The 17,606-nt window shown below is 48.0% G+C and overlaps 2 protein-coding genes across 3 annotated transcripts in view; one reads left to right on the forward strand and one right to left on the reverse strand.

Annotated features, from left to right (window-relative positions):
* The window catches only part of LOC135809906 (uncharacterized), a 205,808-nt gene that overhangs the window by 137,520 nt on the left and 50,682 nt on the right, over window positions 1-17,606 (reverse strand). For both annotated transcript variants that reach the window (XM_065323364.1, XM_065323355.1), the window contains exons 9-11: window positions 15,554-15,625; window positions 9,634-9,702; window positions 8,695-8,766 (exon numbers count right to left, since the gene is read on the reverse strand). In XM_065323364.1, the coding sequence (XP_065179436.1) occupies window positions 8,695-8,766; window positions 9,634-9,702; window positions 15,554-15,625 (213 nt within the window). The remainder of the gene's footprint in view (window positions 1-8,694; window positions 8,767-9,633; window positions 9,703-15,553; window positions 15,626-17,606) is intronic.
* Window positions 5,181-5,549, forward strand: LOC135817707 (ataxin-8-like; the record flags this gene model as incomplete). Its single annotated transcript, XM_065330944.1, has 1 exon — window positions 5,181-5,549. A coding segment is annotated over one exon (369 nt), but the record flags the coding sequence as incomplete, so codon positions are not given.

Below are 17,606 nucleotides of genomic sequence, written 5' to 3' on the forward strand. Positions count from 1 at the left end.
CCATGCAGCCGGAGAACTTCAGTGCTGTCTCCCTCGGAAACAGCACGAAGGGAGAGGAGAATAGAGTACGGACGGTGACGTCGATTCGGACAGTTCCCGTTCAGCTATCCAACGGCAAGCGGTCGCTAACTGTTAACGCGCTGCTGGACGACGCCAGCACGCGCTCGTACATAGCGAGCAATGTTACGGCAGAACTCGGCCTGATTGGATCAAGTATGTCGCTGACCATCAGCAAGCTGAATGGACAGCAAGAGACCATTCACACTGTCCCAGTATCGTGCACTCTGCGAAGTGTTGACGGAGCCACGTCGACGACTCTCCATGCGTGCACAATCGAGCAGCCAACAGGCAACATGGAAGTTGTAGACTGGCACCACCTGGGAAAGCAGTACGCACATCTAGCCAACGTTGAGTTTCCGCCGCTACCGTCGAAACGCCACATTGACGTGCTTATCGGTGCCGACTATCCGGAGCTTCACATGGCGTATGAAGAGCGCTCGGGTAACAGCCATGAGCCCGTGGCGCGTCGGACGGCATTAGGTTGGACCTGCATCGGCCAAGTACAACCAGCACACCCAGCGGCGAGCTGCTGCTTCACAATGTTCAGCGACGGTGACCTACAGAGCAGCTTGAAGCGCCTGTGGGAAATCGAAGAAGTGAACAGCAGCACTACGAAATTCATGTCACGCGACGACAAGGTGGCAGAGCAGAAAGTTGCAGCGTCGTTGAAGGTGACGGACGGCCGCTACTGCGTTGGCATACCCTGGAAATCCGAACGTCCAGTCATGCCTGAAAGCCGAGCGAAGGCACTCGGCCGTCTGCACAGCTTGGAGAAGCGGCTGCGACGTGACTCAGCAGCAGCAACAGCGTACAGCGATGTCATCCGCAAGTACCTAGCCAACGGGTACATTCGACGAGTGCCTGACAACGAGTGTGGAGGTTCTGTAAACGAATGGTACCTTCCACACTTCGCCATCATCCGTGAAGATAAGGCCACCACGAAGACACGTGTGGTTTTCGACGCAGCTGGCATCAGCAATGGTGTAGCGCTGAACGATGTTATCAGTGCTGGTCCCAAGCTGCAGCAATCGCTACCGAAGGTACTCCTGCGCTTCCGGCAGAACAAGGTCGCCATCATCTGCGACATCCAGGAGATGTATCTCCAGATATCCCTGGCTCCGGAGGACAGGCCCTTCCATCGCTTTCTTTGGCGGGATAACGAGCAGGAACTGGCCACATATGAGTTCAATCGAGTGGTCTTCGGTGTGAACGCGTCGCCTTTCCTAGCGCAGTACGCGGCTAGACACAATGCTCATCAGCACGCCGACACCTATCCTCGTGCAGCGGAAACGGTCCTTGAGTCAACGTACATGGATGACTCCATGGACTCTGTTCGAAGCGATGAGGAAGGCGTTGAGCTCGTAAGGCAGCTGTCGGCGTTGTGGCACAAAGCCAGTATGCACCCGCGAAAATGGCTGAGCAACTCCACGGCGGTGTTGCAGACCATCCCGGAGGAGGATCGCGCTGAGGAGATCAACCTCACGAAGGGAGAGCTGCCGAATGTCAAGACACTGGGAGTCCTCTGGCTTGCCAAGGAGGACCAGTTCACGTTCCAGCTGCAGCTGTCGGAGATCGGCTCAAATCCTACGAAGCGCGCATTTCTCAGTGCAACAGCAAGTTTGTTTGATCCACTTGGACTCCTCGCACCGTACCTCGTGCAAGCAAAGGTCCTGCTGCAAGAGATGTGGCTTTGTGGAGCAGCATGGGATGAGCAACTGCCCCCAGCAATCGTCAAGAAGGTTCTCGGCTGGCTTGAGCAGGTGACGGAGCTATCAACAGTACGTGTACCACGCTGCCTGACGGCCACGGGACGCACAGCAATCAGCAGCCAGCTTCACGTGTTCTCAGATGCGTCCGAGGTCGCATACGGAGCAGTCGCGTATCTGGTCAGTCACTATGACACTGGAGAACCGACAGCACGGTTCGTCGCAAGCAAGGTCCGTGTGGCACCAGTGACTGCTGTCAGCGTTCCGCGGCTTGAGCTAATGGCGGCGACAACCGGAGCAACGCTCGCCACATCATCCGCCGAGTCACTGAACCTCGACCCCCGAGCAACGACGCTATGGTCGGACAGCAGCAACGTTCTGCACTGGATCACCAACTACAGCCGCACCTTCAAGCAGTTTGTGGCTAGTCGAGTGGGCGAGATTCAACGGCAAACCAATCCTACCCAGTGGCGGTACGTGCCCACCGCGCTCAATCCAGCCGACCTGGTCTCTCGAGGAATGTCAGTGCAAGAGTTGGCGGGAAGCAGTTTATGGTGGAACGGTCCCGGCTTCTTGGGTGCCGCTGAAAGTGAATGGCCTGTTCAGCCAGAATTGAAGCCCCGTCCGTCAACTCTGGAGTTGAAGAAAGACAATCAACCGACGGACGAGTCCATCGAGCTGACTGCGGTGACCGTCGACCAAAGCCACAGCGAGCTGAATCGTCTAGAGCCAAGTCGCTACTCCGACTGGGCACGATTGTGCCGTATTCATGCTTGGTGTGTGCGATTCGCTACGAATTGCTCAGTACCACCCGCACAGCGAGAGTTTGCTGAATTATCGCCACAAGCGATCCGAGACTCTGAGGAGTTCTTCATCAAGCGAGCGCAGCAACAGTCGCTACCAGAGTATGCTGCAGTTAAGGCAGGCAAGCCGATCCCTGCAACCAGCAAGCTGGTCTCGCTCAAGCCAATGATTGACGACGCTGGCCTTCTACGTGTCGGAGGTCGACTACAGCATGCAGACTTCTTGACTGCAGAACAACGCAATCCGATCGTCCTACCACGAGGGGATCATGTGACACAGCTGATTGTCAAGGCATGTCACGAACGAGGATATCACGTGTTCGGTGTCAGCCATACGCTAGCCGAACTCTCGTCGCGCTACTGGATCGTCGCTGGCCGCGAAGAGGTGCGAGCTTGGGAAGCCAAGTGTGCGAGGTGCGCCCGGAACCGTACGAAGCCGGCAATGCAGGTGATGGCGCCACTACCTAAGGTCCGAGTCAACCTGCCGCTACGCGCATTCGGCCGAGTCTCCGTAGACTACGCTGGACCGTTTATGACGAAGCAGGGTCGCGGCAAGACACAACACAAGCGGTACCTGTGCTTGTTCACCTGCTTGCAGACGAGAGCAGTGCATCTCGAGCTGTCATACGCGTTGACAACGGACTCGTTCCTGCAGGCGTACGTACGCTTCACCAATCGACGGGGAGTACCGATCGACGTCATCTCCGACAATGGCACGAATTTCGTCGGCGCCACCAATGAGCTTGCTCAGCTAGTCAAGCAGCTTGATGCAGAGGCGATTCAGCGGCAGACAGCGGATCAGCAGACTAGCTGGCGTTTCAACCCGCCAGCAGCACCACATTTCGGTGGAGTGCATGAGGCGTTAGTAAAATCGGCAAAGCGTGCTATCTCGGCGATTCTGAAGAACGCGGAGGTCACAGACGAGGAGCTATTGTCTGCTATCGTCGGCGCGGAGGCGCTCATGAACTCACGGCCACTGTCCTACGTGTCGGCAGATGGTCGTGACCCAACTCCGCTAACGCCCAATCATTTCATGTATGGCCAAATCGGTACTCGGTTCGCACCTGCAGGAGTGGACGAGAGCGAGTTCAACCCTCGGCAACGCTGGCGTGTAGTGCAAGAACTCGTGCTGCACTTTTGGCGGAGATGGATGCAGGAAGTCGTGCCAGAGCTGAACCGGCGACTCAAGTGGAGGACGGCCGAGACAGACCTCAAGGTCGACGACATCGTTCTAGTGACATCCCAAGACAACCCACGGGGCACCTGGCCAATGGGTCGCGTCACCGAAGTGCACCCTGGTCCAGACGGACACGTGCGAGTTGTGAAGGTCAAGGTGGGCGACAAGACCTACACCCGCCCAATCGTGCGTATTTGTAAGCTATTCTGTGAGTAGCTCCTTGTTTGCCTATTTCAGAACAATAATCAATTTCGAATTTTTTGGTCACTGTGAATTTCGGCACAGTGAGAAGGGAGAGAAATGTTTAGAAGAGTATCTCTTTGTTGTTGTTACTATAATCGAGTGGCACATTCGCACTACAATTCTACGAGTGCTAGTTTGAAATTACGTTACGAATTGTTACGTTGTACAGCAGGTACGAAACAATTAATATTTACATACTCACCGGTTTTCGTTTCGGAGTCCCGCGCTGTGACTCAGCTAATTTCTATTTCGTTTGCCTTGTATTGTCTGACTAGGGGCGCTGTCACCCCGTCAGGTGCAAGCACCCTTGGACAGAAGCACTTCACTTCACGACAAGTGTTCATTTTCGTTTTCCTCTTCTGCTTCTGTTGCACAGTTTGAACTTTGAATGTGTGCTTTTTTCGTACTCTGCTCTCGATCGAACCATGCGCGGGTCGATCTCCATAATTTTATCTTCCGTTGCCATGACTGGCATTAGTACGCGTTCTGTACTCACTCGCTGCTTGGCACGCTTGCAGCGCGTCTTTTTTCTGTTGCAACCCAGTGCCTGCGTGCACGGTACGGGATTTGCGATGCCACATCAGCGTTGGTGTGTCGTTGTGTTTCGTTGTTGTTTTGTTCTTTTGCTGAGTGTGGTCGTTAAAACTGAGCAAGAACGGGTCGTTGACAAGGCGTGGTTTCTATGTGCATGCCCTCCTGTCAACTCCAAACTACCCTGCCCACCCAATTCTTCCTCACTCTTTCTCCTTTCTTACACTATTATCTCTTATTGGCCACTGGCTATCGTGAGAATAAAGATTTGAAACAACAACTCCCATTCTTGTAAAGTTCAAAGTGATGTAAATCACTTTCCAACTGTTTAACCCACAATCTCACCTCCTCATCAATTTATCTCTTATTGGCGATGGTGCCATCGTGAGAATAAAGAATTCAAACAAACAACAACAACAACAACAACAACAACAACAACAACAACAACAACAACAACAACAGCAACAGCAACAGCAACAGCAACAGCAACAGCAACAGCAACAGCAACAGCAACAGCAACAGCAACAGCAACAGCAACAGCAACAGCAACAGCAACAGCAACAGCAACAGCAACAGCAACAGCAACAGCAACAGCAACAGCAACAGCAACAGCAACAGCAACAGCAACAGCAACAGCAACAGCAACAGCAACAGCAACAGCAACAGCAACAGCAACAGCAACAGCAACAGCAACAGCAACAGCAACAGCAACAGCAACAGCAACAGCAACAGCAACAGCAACAGCAACAGCAACAGCAACAGCAACAGCAACAGCAACAGCAACAGCAACAGCAACAGCAACAGCAACAGCAACAGCAACAGCAACAGCAACAGCAACAGCAACAGCAACAGCAACAGCAACAGCAACAGCAACAGCAACAGCAACAGCAACAGCAACAACAACAACAACAACAACAACAACAACAACAACAACAACAACAACAACAACAACAACAACAACAACAACAACAACAACAACAACAACAACAACAACAACAACAACAACAACAACAACAACAACACTGCTGACACGGAATGACAAGTATGCTGCCCTGGCCGTACCTCTTTTCTTCAACGCAATCAATGAGCGCTAGAGGTTTGTCACATCCAGGATTCTGGCACGCAGACAATCCCACAGCCAGATACCTGAGATGAACGATTCGTCGACCGTGAAGAGGGGCACTGAACGACCTCTTCGCGGGAGTCGAATCCAGTGGCGTTGGTGGTGGAGATCGCCCTTTCCGTTTTTCAGGAACTCCGACGATCGATTGTTTGAGCTTGCGAAGCTTCCCCCTCCTCAGCTTCTTGAATCGTCCAGTACGCAGAATGCGAGGCCACGTCGTGGGTGACGGATTACTCTTCCGCATCTTCAAGACTTCATCTCCACGACACGTTGGCAGGAGAACCAAGCTATCCAAAAACCGCCGTGGGTGACGGATTACTCTTCCGCATCTTCAAGACTTCATCTCCACGACACGTTGGCAGGAGAACCAAGCTATCCAAAAACCGCCGATGTCAAAACAAATCCGCCAGTAGTAGTGGCTGAGCTTCTTCCTCAAATCTTGTCTCGACCCGAGCACGCGCTGCGAAGTCATGGGCAAACTACTTACTCGATTGTGCATGATCGCATCCCATTTTTCCACTCCGAAAGGCATTATTTTTCAAAAAAATCGGAAATCCAACATGGCGCTAACCGTCGCGAACCCCCTTAACAAGTCGACAAACATAATTATTATTTTTATTATTATTTTATAATAGCTATAAAGAGAACAAATTCTGCTGTCATCGCCACACTACAACAAAGTCATGAAGGTTTACCAAAATCGATTTTCTTGTCACAATCATCAGTGGAAAGCCGTGACTGAAGAATAACCATGCCAAATCAATAATTTATCTACATTCAATAATGTGTTACGAGAACAAAACAAAGTGCTAAAAATAGAATGGGGGAAGGTGAGACAATAGAAGTAAAGTGAGAGCTAAGTGCAACAGGGGTGAGGAACTAATTGCAACGCTAGAACTATGTAGTGAGACAAACAATCATGCTGTGCACCTACGAAAACAATCTTAACGCAACTACATGTTTCTTCTGCTTACAAAGATCAGGCTTATGCAAACGAATACAAACAGCCTCAAGTACTTTCAACTGACTAGCGTACCGTGCACGACAAAGAACAGAAAAACTAAAATCATCATACACCTGCAGACACTTAGGGTGAGACAACAGATGAAGAAAAACGGCAGACTTCTTACGATCACAATCACCATCCGATTCCTCGTCTCCACCAACCGCAACCTCGTCCCCCGTCTCATCTTCCAACTCATCCTCAGTGTCGTCCTCCGTGTCATTCTCCTCATCACCACCGATCGGTCCCAGGCTCGCTTCACGTTGCTGAACCTCTGTTCGTTGACTCCTCCTTTGATCTTGATGGTAATTTGTTACCATTGTTGTTGTTGTCATTGTTGTTGTTCCTGTTGTTGCTAAATCTTTAAGATTTAGCAACAACAGGAACAACAACAATGACAACAACAACAATGGTAACAAATTACCATCAAGATCAAAGGAGGAGTCAACGAACAGAGGTTCAGCAACGTGAAGCGAGCCTGGGACCGATCGGTGGTGATGAGGAGAATGACACGGAGGACGACACTGAGGATGAGTTGGAAGATGAGACGGGGGACGAGGTTGCGGTTGGTGGAGACGAGGAATCGGATGGTGATTGTGATCGTAAGAAGTCTGCCGTTTTTCTTCATCTGTTGTCTCACCCTAAGTGTCTGCAGGTGTATGATGATTTTAGTTTTTCTGTTCTTTGTCGTGCACGGTACGCTAGTCAGTTGAAAGTACTTGAGGCTGTTTGTATTCGTTTGCATAAGCCTGATCTTTGTAAGCAGAAGAAACATGTAGTTGCGTTAAGATTGTTTTCGTAGGTGCACAGCATGATTGTTTGTCTCACTACATAGTTCTAGCGTTGCAATTAGTTCCTCACCCCTGTTGCACTTAGCTCTCACTTTACTTCTATTGTCTCACCTTCCCCCATTCTATTTTTAGCACTTTGTTTTGTTCTCGTAACACATTATTGAATGTAGATAAATTATTGATTTGGCATGGTTATTCTTCAGTCACGGCTTTCCACTGATGATTGTGACAAGAAAATCGATTTTGGTAAACCTTCATGACTTTGTTGTAGTGTGGCGATGACAGCAGAATTTGTTCTCTTTATAGCTATTATAAAATTGTTGTCTCCGCGTCGATTATTTATTATTATTGGAGGAATTTAACAAGTATTAAACAGTGCTTGTCCGATTCTCCTCCAGTCATCAAGGACGTATTGAGTAGCTGGTCGCTTACTCTGTACACGGAGAAAACAGAGTGGCTTAACCTAACCCATGATGATTGGCAATCCTCTGGCCAGCTTGGGTCCCGCCTTGGTGACAAGGAGGATTGTGAGCGAAGAATGGGGTTGGCATCAACTGCCCGTTGTAAAAAATGTACACTCTATGGGTTCGTCAAAACAAGATCGGACAGAACCGGAGACTGATAGTAGAGCCCACACGCTCTCTTCCATTAACACTACAATAGTTCAACTCATTTCACAATAATTATTCCAAAGTTTCGGCAAATTGCGTTCATCAGGTTCACATTATGGAGGAATTAAACAAGCTGCAACTGGACATAGAACGGTCTGAGAAGAATATGTGATAATGCAAGTGCATTTTTGCTTGGATGTGTTAAACTGCCCTAGAGGGCCCTCGGCCATTCGCTTGATATCATGGGGAGCGCATCAAACTATGTCCACTGCGAGCAAACACAAATTGGAATTTCAAATTTGGACTTAAAGGAGAATTTCAACTTTCCGCACCTAAGCCAAGTTGGAAGGTTGTTGGTTTGCGCTTCATAGATGTGTTGGCACTAGGTGTCAGGTTTTCGAATGTCTCAATATCCTTGTCAGTTTTGTGCCATGTTGTCTTGACATAGCAAGAACAATTATTGCACGTTATTTAATTGCTGTTTTGAAATTGGCTAAGTTAACAAAACATCAAAGTTATTACTGTACGGTAGCACTATTAAAGGCACATTACTCCTACGTACTTCTCGCTGAATAGTTCAGTTGCCACTAGGGAAATTGCCCGGTTTTGCACAATGTGGTGAATGCACAAGTTGGCAGTTACTTACAGATTCCTCAAACCTTTGATATTGTGAAACATCTCTTTGTGTAACTCTCTGATTTTATTATTGGACAAGCCTCTGCAGGTTGTAAAATAGCAGAAACAAGAAACACCAGATGACAAAAAGAATTATAAAAGGCAGATAAATTAACAATAATAATAATTATTATTAAGAGAGCATGTCTGAGAAAACCAAAACATATTATGAGCAAGTCGATCTCTCAGATTTCGCTCAAATTTTGCAGGTAGGTTTGCTTTGGGTGTAGATCTACATTCCAAAGCCCGCGCAAAATCTTTTGAAGGGAACCATGAAATTGGCATACCCCTCAATATTGGCCCAATATTGGCACGATTTATGGGTCAACAAACGAGCCACGGCACAGCGTACAAGAACAAGCTACAAACCAAACTCCATCAAGCCAACATCACCTCACCTTAAAAGAGTTCTTGGGGCAGCACCACTTAGCCACGCCAGCATCGCAGAAGACGAGGGCAATCATGGCTTGACGCCACAAATGATCATCTTGAAAATAGCCAAATTACAAGCGCTGATAAAACAGCGAGCTACGTCCTCAATTAGCAAACACTATACACCGGCAGATAGTAGAACGCCTCTTCTAGCACTGAGGCCATGTCCACCATCATCCTTTTTGGGTTTTCTTGAAATAAACAATTTTGAATTTTTCCACTCGACCATTCTGAAATACGTCCAAACTCATACCTGCGCAGGAAAGCTCGCCCCTCCGCGACGTCTAGTCAGCAATTTCTACTCCAACACCACTCCCAACGCTGCAGAACAAAGTGTACTGCTGTGATTGCCTCCGGGGCCAGCTATTACACACATCATGCATGCACATTTCAGCAAGACCTCACAATAAACAAGATCAGTGTTGAGCAAACAGATTCCAGTTGGTGCCCTGGACCCTTTTAATTAATGAATACTCACAGAGAATATAAGTTTGCGTTGCCAAAAGTTCCCACTGGAAAAGATTTTAGTTGATTGTTACTCAAATCTCTGCAAAATAAAAGAGATGAAAAAGATAAGCCAGCTGACAGTAAGTGCAGAGAGCACCCAGACCATTCTACACTAGGATGCATTGCCTAGAAGTGAAGCAATGACCACCCGCATGCCATCACTTCACCAAGCCCTTTTACAGAAGTTGCTTGTATTTGTTTTCCGGTCTATACACGGATCTGCAAGCTCTCTTTTTCAAGATTATTTTGTATTACTTGCCCAGCCTCAGATACCACTGGCTGATCATATAGTCACCCGTGGGCAGCTGCATAATTTACTTTGCATCCTGTTCCTACCCAATCCTGCTGGGAGATGTTCTAATCAATTTCTGGGCAGCACCAAATGGAACTCTCTACCCGATGCTACCTGCTCTCTAACAAACCTTGTTCATTTCAAAAAATCTCTTTCAAATCTTGATCTCACTTCACTCCATTAGCTATTGACACACTGTTATGTTCTGTCCCCAGTCCATCATTCACTGCTTATCCCCCATGTTGTCCACAAGCACACAACACACATAAAATACACTGCTGCATGGTATCTATAATTGTACTACCTCCGACAAGCGAAACTTGGCGCGTTTTTTACTTCAAATTACTCGAAATAACTCACACTTTACAATCAAAACTAATGATTGATTCACCATAATCCAACTTTGTATTATTGCTCAACAAGGATGTTGTAGTTGTTCGTCTAACATTACTTCTCCATCACTGCATCAGCTCAACCGCCACCACTGGACTGCCTTTTTACTCTCTTTTTATTGACGAATAAACAAGAACACGGAAAACGACTACATCTTGACAAGACGACAGACCAAAGACTAGCTCACACAGTTTCGCGCATGCGCACAACACCACCAACCAATGACGCGTGTCCACAGCGACCAAGACGAAACAAACACGTGACACCAAATCTACCACAAGGACGTTAGAGGCATCTGTTTGGCTGAACAACTCTCCTCTGATTCAGAGATCGCAGTTTCTTCTGGAGAGGAATTGTCCCTGTTTTGAGACGAAAGTGTGACTAGAGCGGATTCAGTTGCAGCAAGTACCTCTGTTGTAATCTCTCTGAAAATCTCGAGGTTGCTCCTGTGTGCTGTGCTCGAGCCACGTTGGCGAGGGTAGTCGTTTCCGCCGCCACTATTCAGATTGACGTGGTAAGAACTGTGCAACACCTCCACAAGCGCCTGGACTCCAAGTGGTTTGCAGGGTATTCTCGCCAACTGTCCAAAATTGCCTGGAGCAATTCCTGGCGATTTTCCTTAGCCACCAGAGACGCATCGCTCTGGTGGCTGATGAAAGACGCTAGGATTGTTTGGCATGGACGCATGGACTCTGTGCTGGCGGAGTGACCAAGAGGAGAGAGAGAGAACTCCTTGGTTTTGCATTGCAACGCGAAAGCACGACAATTCTCCTTCGCAGAATGGATGCGTGCACAGTTTTGCTGGTACAAGAGAGACACGCTTGCTTCTGACTAAGTCTGAGCCATGTGCCACTCACCAGCTCGTCGCTTGGGTTCCTGCACCCGGTGCATGGAGCTACAAGTAGGTCGTACCTCACAGGCTTGTGAAGTAGTTTTGGTACCAACATAACAAATCAAAAAAACGCGCCAAGTTTCGCTTGTCGGAGGTAGTACTGCTGATAGTCATCACATCTTATTATTTTCCATACTGTCCATAATTGATCTTACAAATCGATCACACTATTGTATTTTCATCATAGCCTGGGAGCTGTTGCATCATTTATGATCCACAGCAAGAAGGCAGCAGTGACTGTACCTATGGTGAAGTAAAATATAGGTAACATAACATGAGATAATCACCTTGACCATGGCCATCACCAATTCTAAAGGTTACGTTTGGTTGGTCACATTCCCAAATGGGAATCACTTGGAATCACTCGAAATCATTCTCGCCCGTTTGGTTGGTCAAAAAAGTGCGTTAGGTTGGTCACATTCCACATGATTCCAGAATGGGAATCGCTGAGAATGATTCTTTTTGGAGAATGATCATTCCACCTCGCATGCTGGAATGAGCATTCTCATTCCGGAATCAAAAATGATAATGGCTGCCACGAGCCAAACAATGTAGCAACAAGTTCAAGTGCCTCAAATCATGCACTCGGAAGTACCATGACTCTCTCAAGGAAACTAGAGTCGGGTAAAAGAAAAAGTCAGCCGCCGTTCCACAACGACATCATGGAATTGTTATGTCAAGTGATTCCTAATTGATTCTGGCGCGTTAGTTTGGTCAGGTGATTCTTGCCGATTCCCATTCCAGAATGGTTGTCATTTACATTCTGAAAATGCCCAACCAAACGCAACCTAAGTGGTTGTTTTAAATCCTTATTCTCACTAGGATCTGTGGCCATTAAGAGATACAGTAGGTATCGGTTATAGCATGGGTGTTTGAAAAACGACATTTCATTCTTATGGCCGAGATTTTTTACACACGATAAATCCAGTGTGGCATATCATATGCACGTGTGACATATCATAATTATGTACATGTGACATATCATATGCAAATGTGACATATCATATGGACGTACGTGTGGCATGTGCTCTTTTGTTTCCCCTCCCCTCACCTTTATTTTTGCCGTGGTTGCCAATCACCCACTCTCTCAACATTGGCCGGTGTTTCCACCGAATCTTGAGATGCTGTAATAAATAATAATGTTGGGTCCGAAGAAGGACGACTGACGACATCTTCTCCAGACATTACAACGGACAACGGGAACAAGTTATAGGGAACAACATTTATTATAGACGACGAGACAAGAGACCAGGACAAACGGAACGACTACATTGAAGAGTGAGAAAGAGATTATCTGAAGAGAGCGAGCTTATTGAAGAGAGCGAGATTGTTGAAGAGAGAGAGCTCGACTGAGAAACAATGCAATATAAAGGGCCTGGGTAGCTATGGCAAACATGGACGCGCAAGTAGCTACCCAGGCCAACGGAACGAAAGGTGAGTATGACTGAATAATTATAAAATACGTGGACACATGATACACACGGATCAATCAGACTCGCGGCAGTGCCAGGCAACTGTGGTGCAGCAGATAAGAGAGAAGTCGGAAGAAAGAGTCTGACTAACTTTGAGTCCTTCTTCGGGTCGGCTCTTTCTCATAGTGTTTTCGTTTCAAGTTGGTGAGGATTCAGTTGAGAAGATCTGTTGGTTGCTGCAATGGCGGGCAGGAAATTCATGTCGGCGGAGGAACAACTGCAAGTCTGCGCTAGCTCGAGAGTTGAACATTGCTCAGCCTACTATATCGAAGGTTATCAAACAACGAGTTGAGATCGAGGAGCGTGCTGCTTCTGGCTTCAATAACAGTGTGCATGGACGGTACAACTCTACCTCTGCATGGAATAGGAACGTCACGCCTTCCTCGTGCTGTTGCAGCAGTGCACACAACACCAGCTGAGGTTCTACAGGGCCAGTGGACACATAACAGCAAGACATGGATGAACTCAGAGGTGTTTGGTGAGTGGCTCCTGGACATTAACAACCGGTTTCGGAGAAAACAAACAAAAAGATCGTCCTGCTTGTGGACAACTGTACTGCTCACAAACTTTACCCGGTGGAAGCACGACTGGACTTCGTAAATGTTGTCTACATACCCGCAAATACTGCATCGATCATGCAGCCATGCGACGCTGGGATCATTGGCAACTTCAAGGCTGGCTACCGAAAGTTAGTGTTGCGCAAAATCACTCATCTCGTGGATGATGAATGAAAGCCAGCTGTCTTTGATGGAACGGTACGGGACAGATACGGGATAGCGCCAGACGGTGGTCCGTCCGCCACAACCAAACACCAAACTTTATTAAAGCTGTGTGGACCCTGGCTAGCGCCAGACGTTACTGGAGTAACATCTTCTGCATAGCTACGGGAATAAAAGGTGTAGAATTAGTTTCATGATCTCCAGTAAAAGGTAGCACCGACTGGCCATCACGGAAAGACCTTGAACTACTGAAGAAACAAAGAATTCAGGCTTCAATTGGCAAACCTGTCGTAGCATTTGGGCACATTCTGTACTACTTTGTAGTAGATCAGGTACTCGAACTGTATGCGCAACGGATCGGGAGCTGGCTCACCGCCGATGTCTTGCGATGTCTTGCGATGTCTTGCGGCGCCGATTTTGCTTATGTGGACCAACCCTTAGGATAGAGAAAACAACAACTCAATCTTGGGAGAGCCAATCAACAAGGAGAAATAAAACCGGAACTCTCCACGGGACCGGCGGGGGTGGGGCAAGGCGGCGTGGAGAAGCCCGGCTGCTGAAGTGTGCGAGTATGCAAGCGGCGCGGTCAATGGAGCTTTGGCCGGCAAGCGTGGGGATGCTAACCTGTGCAGCAAGCGCAGCATGCAAATAAGGCAGAAGGCAGAAGCAGTGCACATGCTCGCAATAATGACTCGTAGCTGATAGGGCATGACATCAACACAACTCGTGAAAATGCCTACGCAAACATGTGTTCAAAAGGTAACAGTGTGCTACGATGCAGGAAACGATCTCTGCGATCTAGCAGACGATGAAACAATTTGAAACTAGACAAATTGACAGGCAGTGCGTCAGAGAAAAAGGAAAATGATATTAGTAAGAGAAGAAAGGAACAAAGGAGGCGCAGAGAATGCAGAGTACCGGTATGGATGGAACAGAACGGTAAGCAAAGTCTCAAACGAAGAACACAACGTACAAATTTAAATCTATAATCCAAAGCAATAAACAATCGTGCATTATAGTATCATACATCATATACTTGTGGAGAAAGAGGCGAACTATACTACTTCACGAACCTGGACGGTGAGAACAGACGTCGAGGACCCTTGGTCATTCACAACGCTGTCACATCCAAACCAGCTAGTCGCAAGCCCGCGCTGGGCACAACAGTACGAAAGAGTGGTTTTGCCTTCGGCGATGATTTTTTAGGAATGGATATAATAGTAATAGCGCGAGCTCCAGTGTGGGAGCAAACCCATTCCTAAAAATGTTTCTTGTATTAGTTTTAGATCTAATAACGTTCACCTCGTTGTACCATAAATATCTTTCATTTGTTGTCCAACTATCATTGTGATGAAAATTTCTGATGATAATCACAAGAAAACGACGTTCAAATTTTAACATATTGTTCAATTGTTCGTGGTATGAGTGCGCTCATTTTACTTTCGTCAATATTAGGTTTCTTGTCTCCACGCCGACTTTTTAATTATTATTATAAAAATTACTATTCATGAAGTTGGTTGCTCCAACAAGGAGTACACACTTCTTGCCGAACTTGACACTTGACTGACTCCCGACTGCCATCCGGAGCACACGAGGAGCACGTCGCACCTTCCGCTCGGCAAAACTGAAAGAAAGCACCACTCCCTGCTCAATACACAGTGTTTCGGGGAATTCACCCCTCATCAGTTGAGCTTGAGTAGGCTGAGGAAGATTGTGCCTGAAAAGCACCACTTATATACTGCTCTCCAGGCCAAACCATCACCAGGGATACAAACTTACAGAGACGCTTTGTTTCCAGCGCGACAAACACCTCGAGCCAGTATAGCTATTCACAACGCTGTCACCTCCAACAACTAGTCGCATGTCTGCGTGAGGGACAACAATACGAACTTAGAAGTTGCGACTTCGGCGGTAATAGTCTAAGTTCGTAAAATTACTATTGGCTCAACATCCGAGTTATTTAGAAACTGGCTGACTTAACGAAACCTCTACACTATTACTGTTCTGCTAGTATCAACAGCATAATTATTACTCCTGGGTTCTTCTAGCTGAATAGTTCAGTTGCCACTAGGGAAACTGACCGGTTTCGGACAATGTGAATGCACAAGTTGGCAGTTACTTACAGACTCCTCAAACCTTTCATATTGTGAAACACATCTTTGGGTAACTCTCTGATTTTATTATTGGACAAGTCTCTGCAGGTTGTAGTAAAGCAGAAACCGGAAAAACAAGGTGACAAAATGGAAGATTTAGAAGGTTGCAAGTAACAGCTAAAACAAGTCACCAAGCAGATTATGATCGGAGGAATTAAACAGGCCGCAATCGGAACAGAACGATCTTAGAGCACCAGCCTATGTTTCTAGCTCCTTCCCGTTTTCTGTCATCTCAGCATGGAACAGCTTGCCGAGCAAAATTGTAAGGGCTCCATTCAGCTTGAAGCGGCTCCACACCTTCAAAAAAGATATACATAAACACCTCACGCACCAACACTGGCTGATGGCTACGGACTTCTACGGATGAACTCTAGATTGTGGCACGTGTCATTTTCCTCGGTTCGGCCATGCTGATGATATTTAGCTTCATTTACCTTTCATTATTTTTGTATATCGTTTGTTATGATTTCTTGGTTTTCCACCCGGTTTAGTATATATGGTTTGAGTCCTGGTGGTGACAGTCAATTTTTTCTTCAGACTTTTCCCGTTTGCCTCTTTCCCTCAAACTAGTGAAAATAATAATAATATTAAATAATAATAATTTGGAAAGGATTGGGAGAACTTCAAATTCAAAGTATCAGTCGGGGAAGTGAACTGCCTGAAAAGAGAAAAAAAAACGCCAGACCCACCAGGACTCGAACCTGGGACCCTGCTTGTCATGAGCAATGCTCTAACCACTGAGCTATGGGACCAGGCTAAACCTAGAAGGCGCTGGGACGTGGAGAGTCGACGCCAGAGGGGTCGCTGCCCTCCTCGGGGGTGTCCTCCCCGTCGGCGCTGGCTGCGGCGACCCGGGCACGATAATAATAATATTATAGCTATGCCGCCATGCTGCACGTGCGGAAAGGCCTCGACCTGTTCAGGCTGCAAATGCGCCAAAGCTGGACGTCAATGTACTAACTGCTCCGCCAATCGCCATGGAACGTGTCGTAACTCCTGTCGCTCAGCGTCGTCACAGACGGCCGGCAGCGCTGCTGCCGCCTCTCATCTGGCTTTCTCTTCATCGTGCCCAGTACCCTCCGCCGTGAATACTCGAAATTCAAGAACTCGAAATTCGAATGTTCAAGGAGAATCTCAAATATCGGCCTCCTCTTCCTGCCACGATGGTCGCGGAAACCCTTCTACCACGTCCTCACAACCCAGCGGTGCTGCCGCGGAGACGTCTGTTTCATCCTCATGCCCCACTGCGGCTTCTGGCTCAGGCACTCAAACTCCCCAGGTTCGAAACTCCCAAGAGAATTCTCAGCCGCCTTCCGGTACGCACAGCACTGGGGATGCGCACGCCCTGGACTACTCTGCCATTTCATCCCAGGACATTGACCTGCTTGCGAACTTGGACGCCTCTCAGCCACCTGATCGACTTCCTGACGCTGCACCAGCCCTAAACTGCCAGCCGTTCACCTGGGCTTCCGTCCCATCATCGCAGTTTGAGCAAACCCTGGAGCACGCGAGAGAAGTTGTCGTCAACTGGCGTCGCAACATTTTTGCAATACCATCTGGAAAAGCAGGCTGTGCGTTCGTGGAGGAGCAGGCTCGTCTCCTGCAACTCCTGTCCCCTGACACACCTCAGGAACGCATTGCTCTGAAAGCTGCTATGGTGTTTCCGCCGCTTCTCCTGCAGAAACCTTTCCGGACATCAAAGGCTGCTGATCATGTCCGCTGCTTGCAGCGTCGACTCCAACTATGGAAAGATGGTGATATCACTTCCCTGCTCCACGAGGGTCGGCAGATCCAAGACCACCTACCATCTGGTCCTCTCCAGCGGTCTGATGACGCAGCGGTGAAAGGCTTTACCCGTCTCATGCTCGCGGGCAAAGTGAAAGCAGCAATTCGTTGCCTGCACACCTCAGGCAGGGGGGGGCGTCCTTCCCTTGCAGGCTGACTGCGGTGGTGGCCAGTCCACCATAGATATTCTGAAAGCCAAACACCCATCACCGGACTTGGATGGCCCCTCATCCGATGT

Source organism: Sycon ciliatum, chromosome 1 (genome assembly GCF_964019385.1).
Source record: "Sycon ciliatum chromosome 1, ocSycCili1.1, whole genome shotgun sequence".
Taxonomy (NCBI): Eukaryota; Metazoa; Porifera; class Calcarea; order Leucosolenida; family Sycettidae; genus Sycon; species Sycon ciliatum.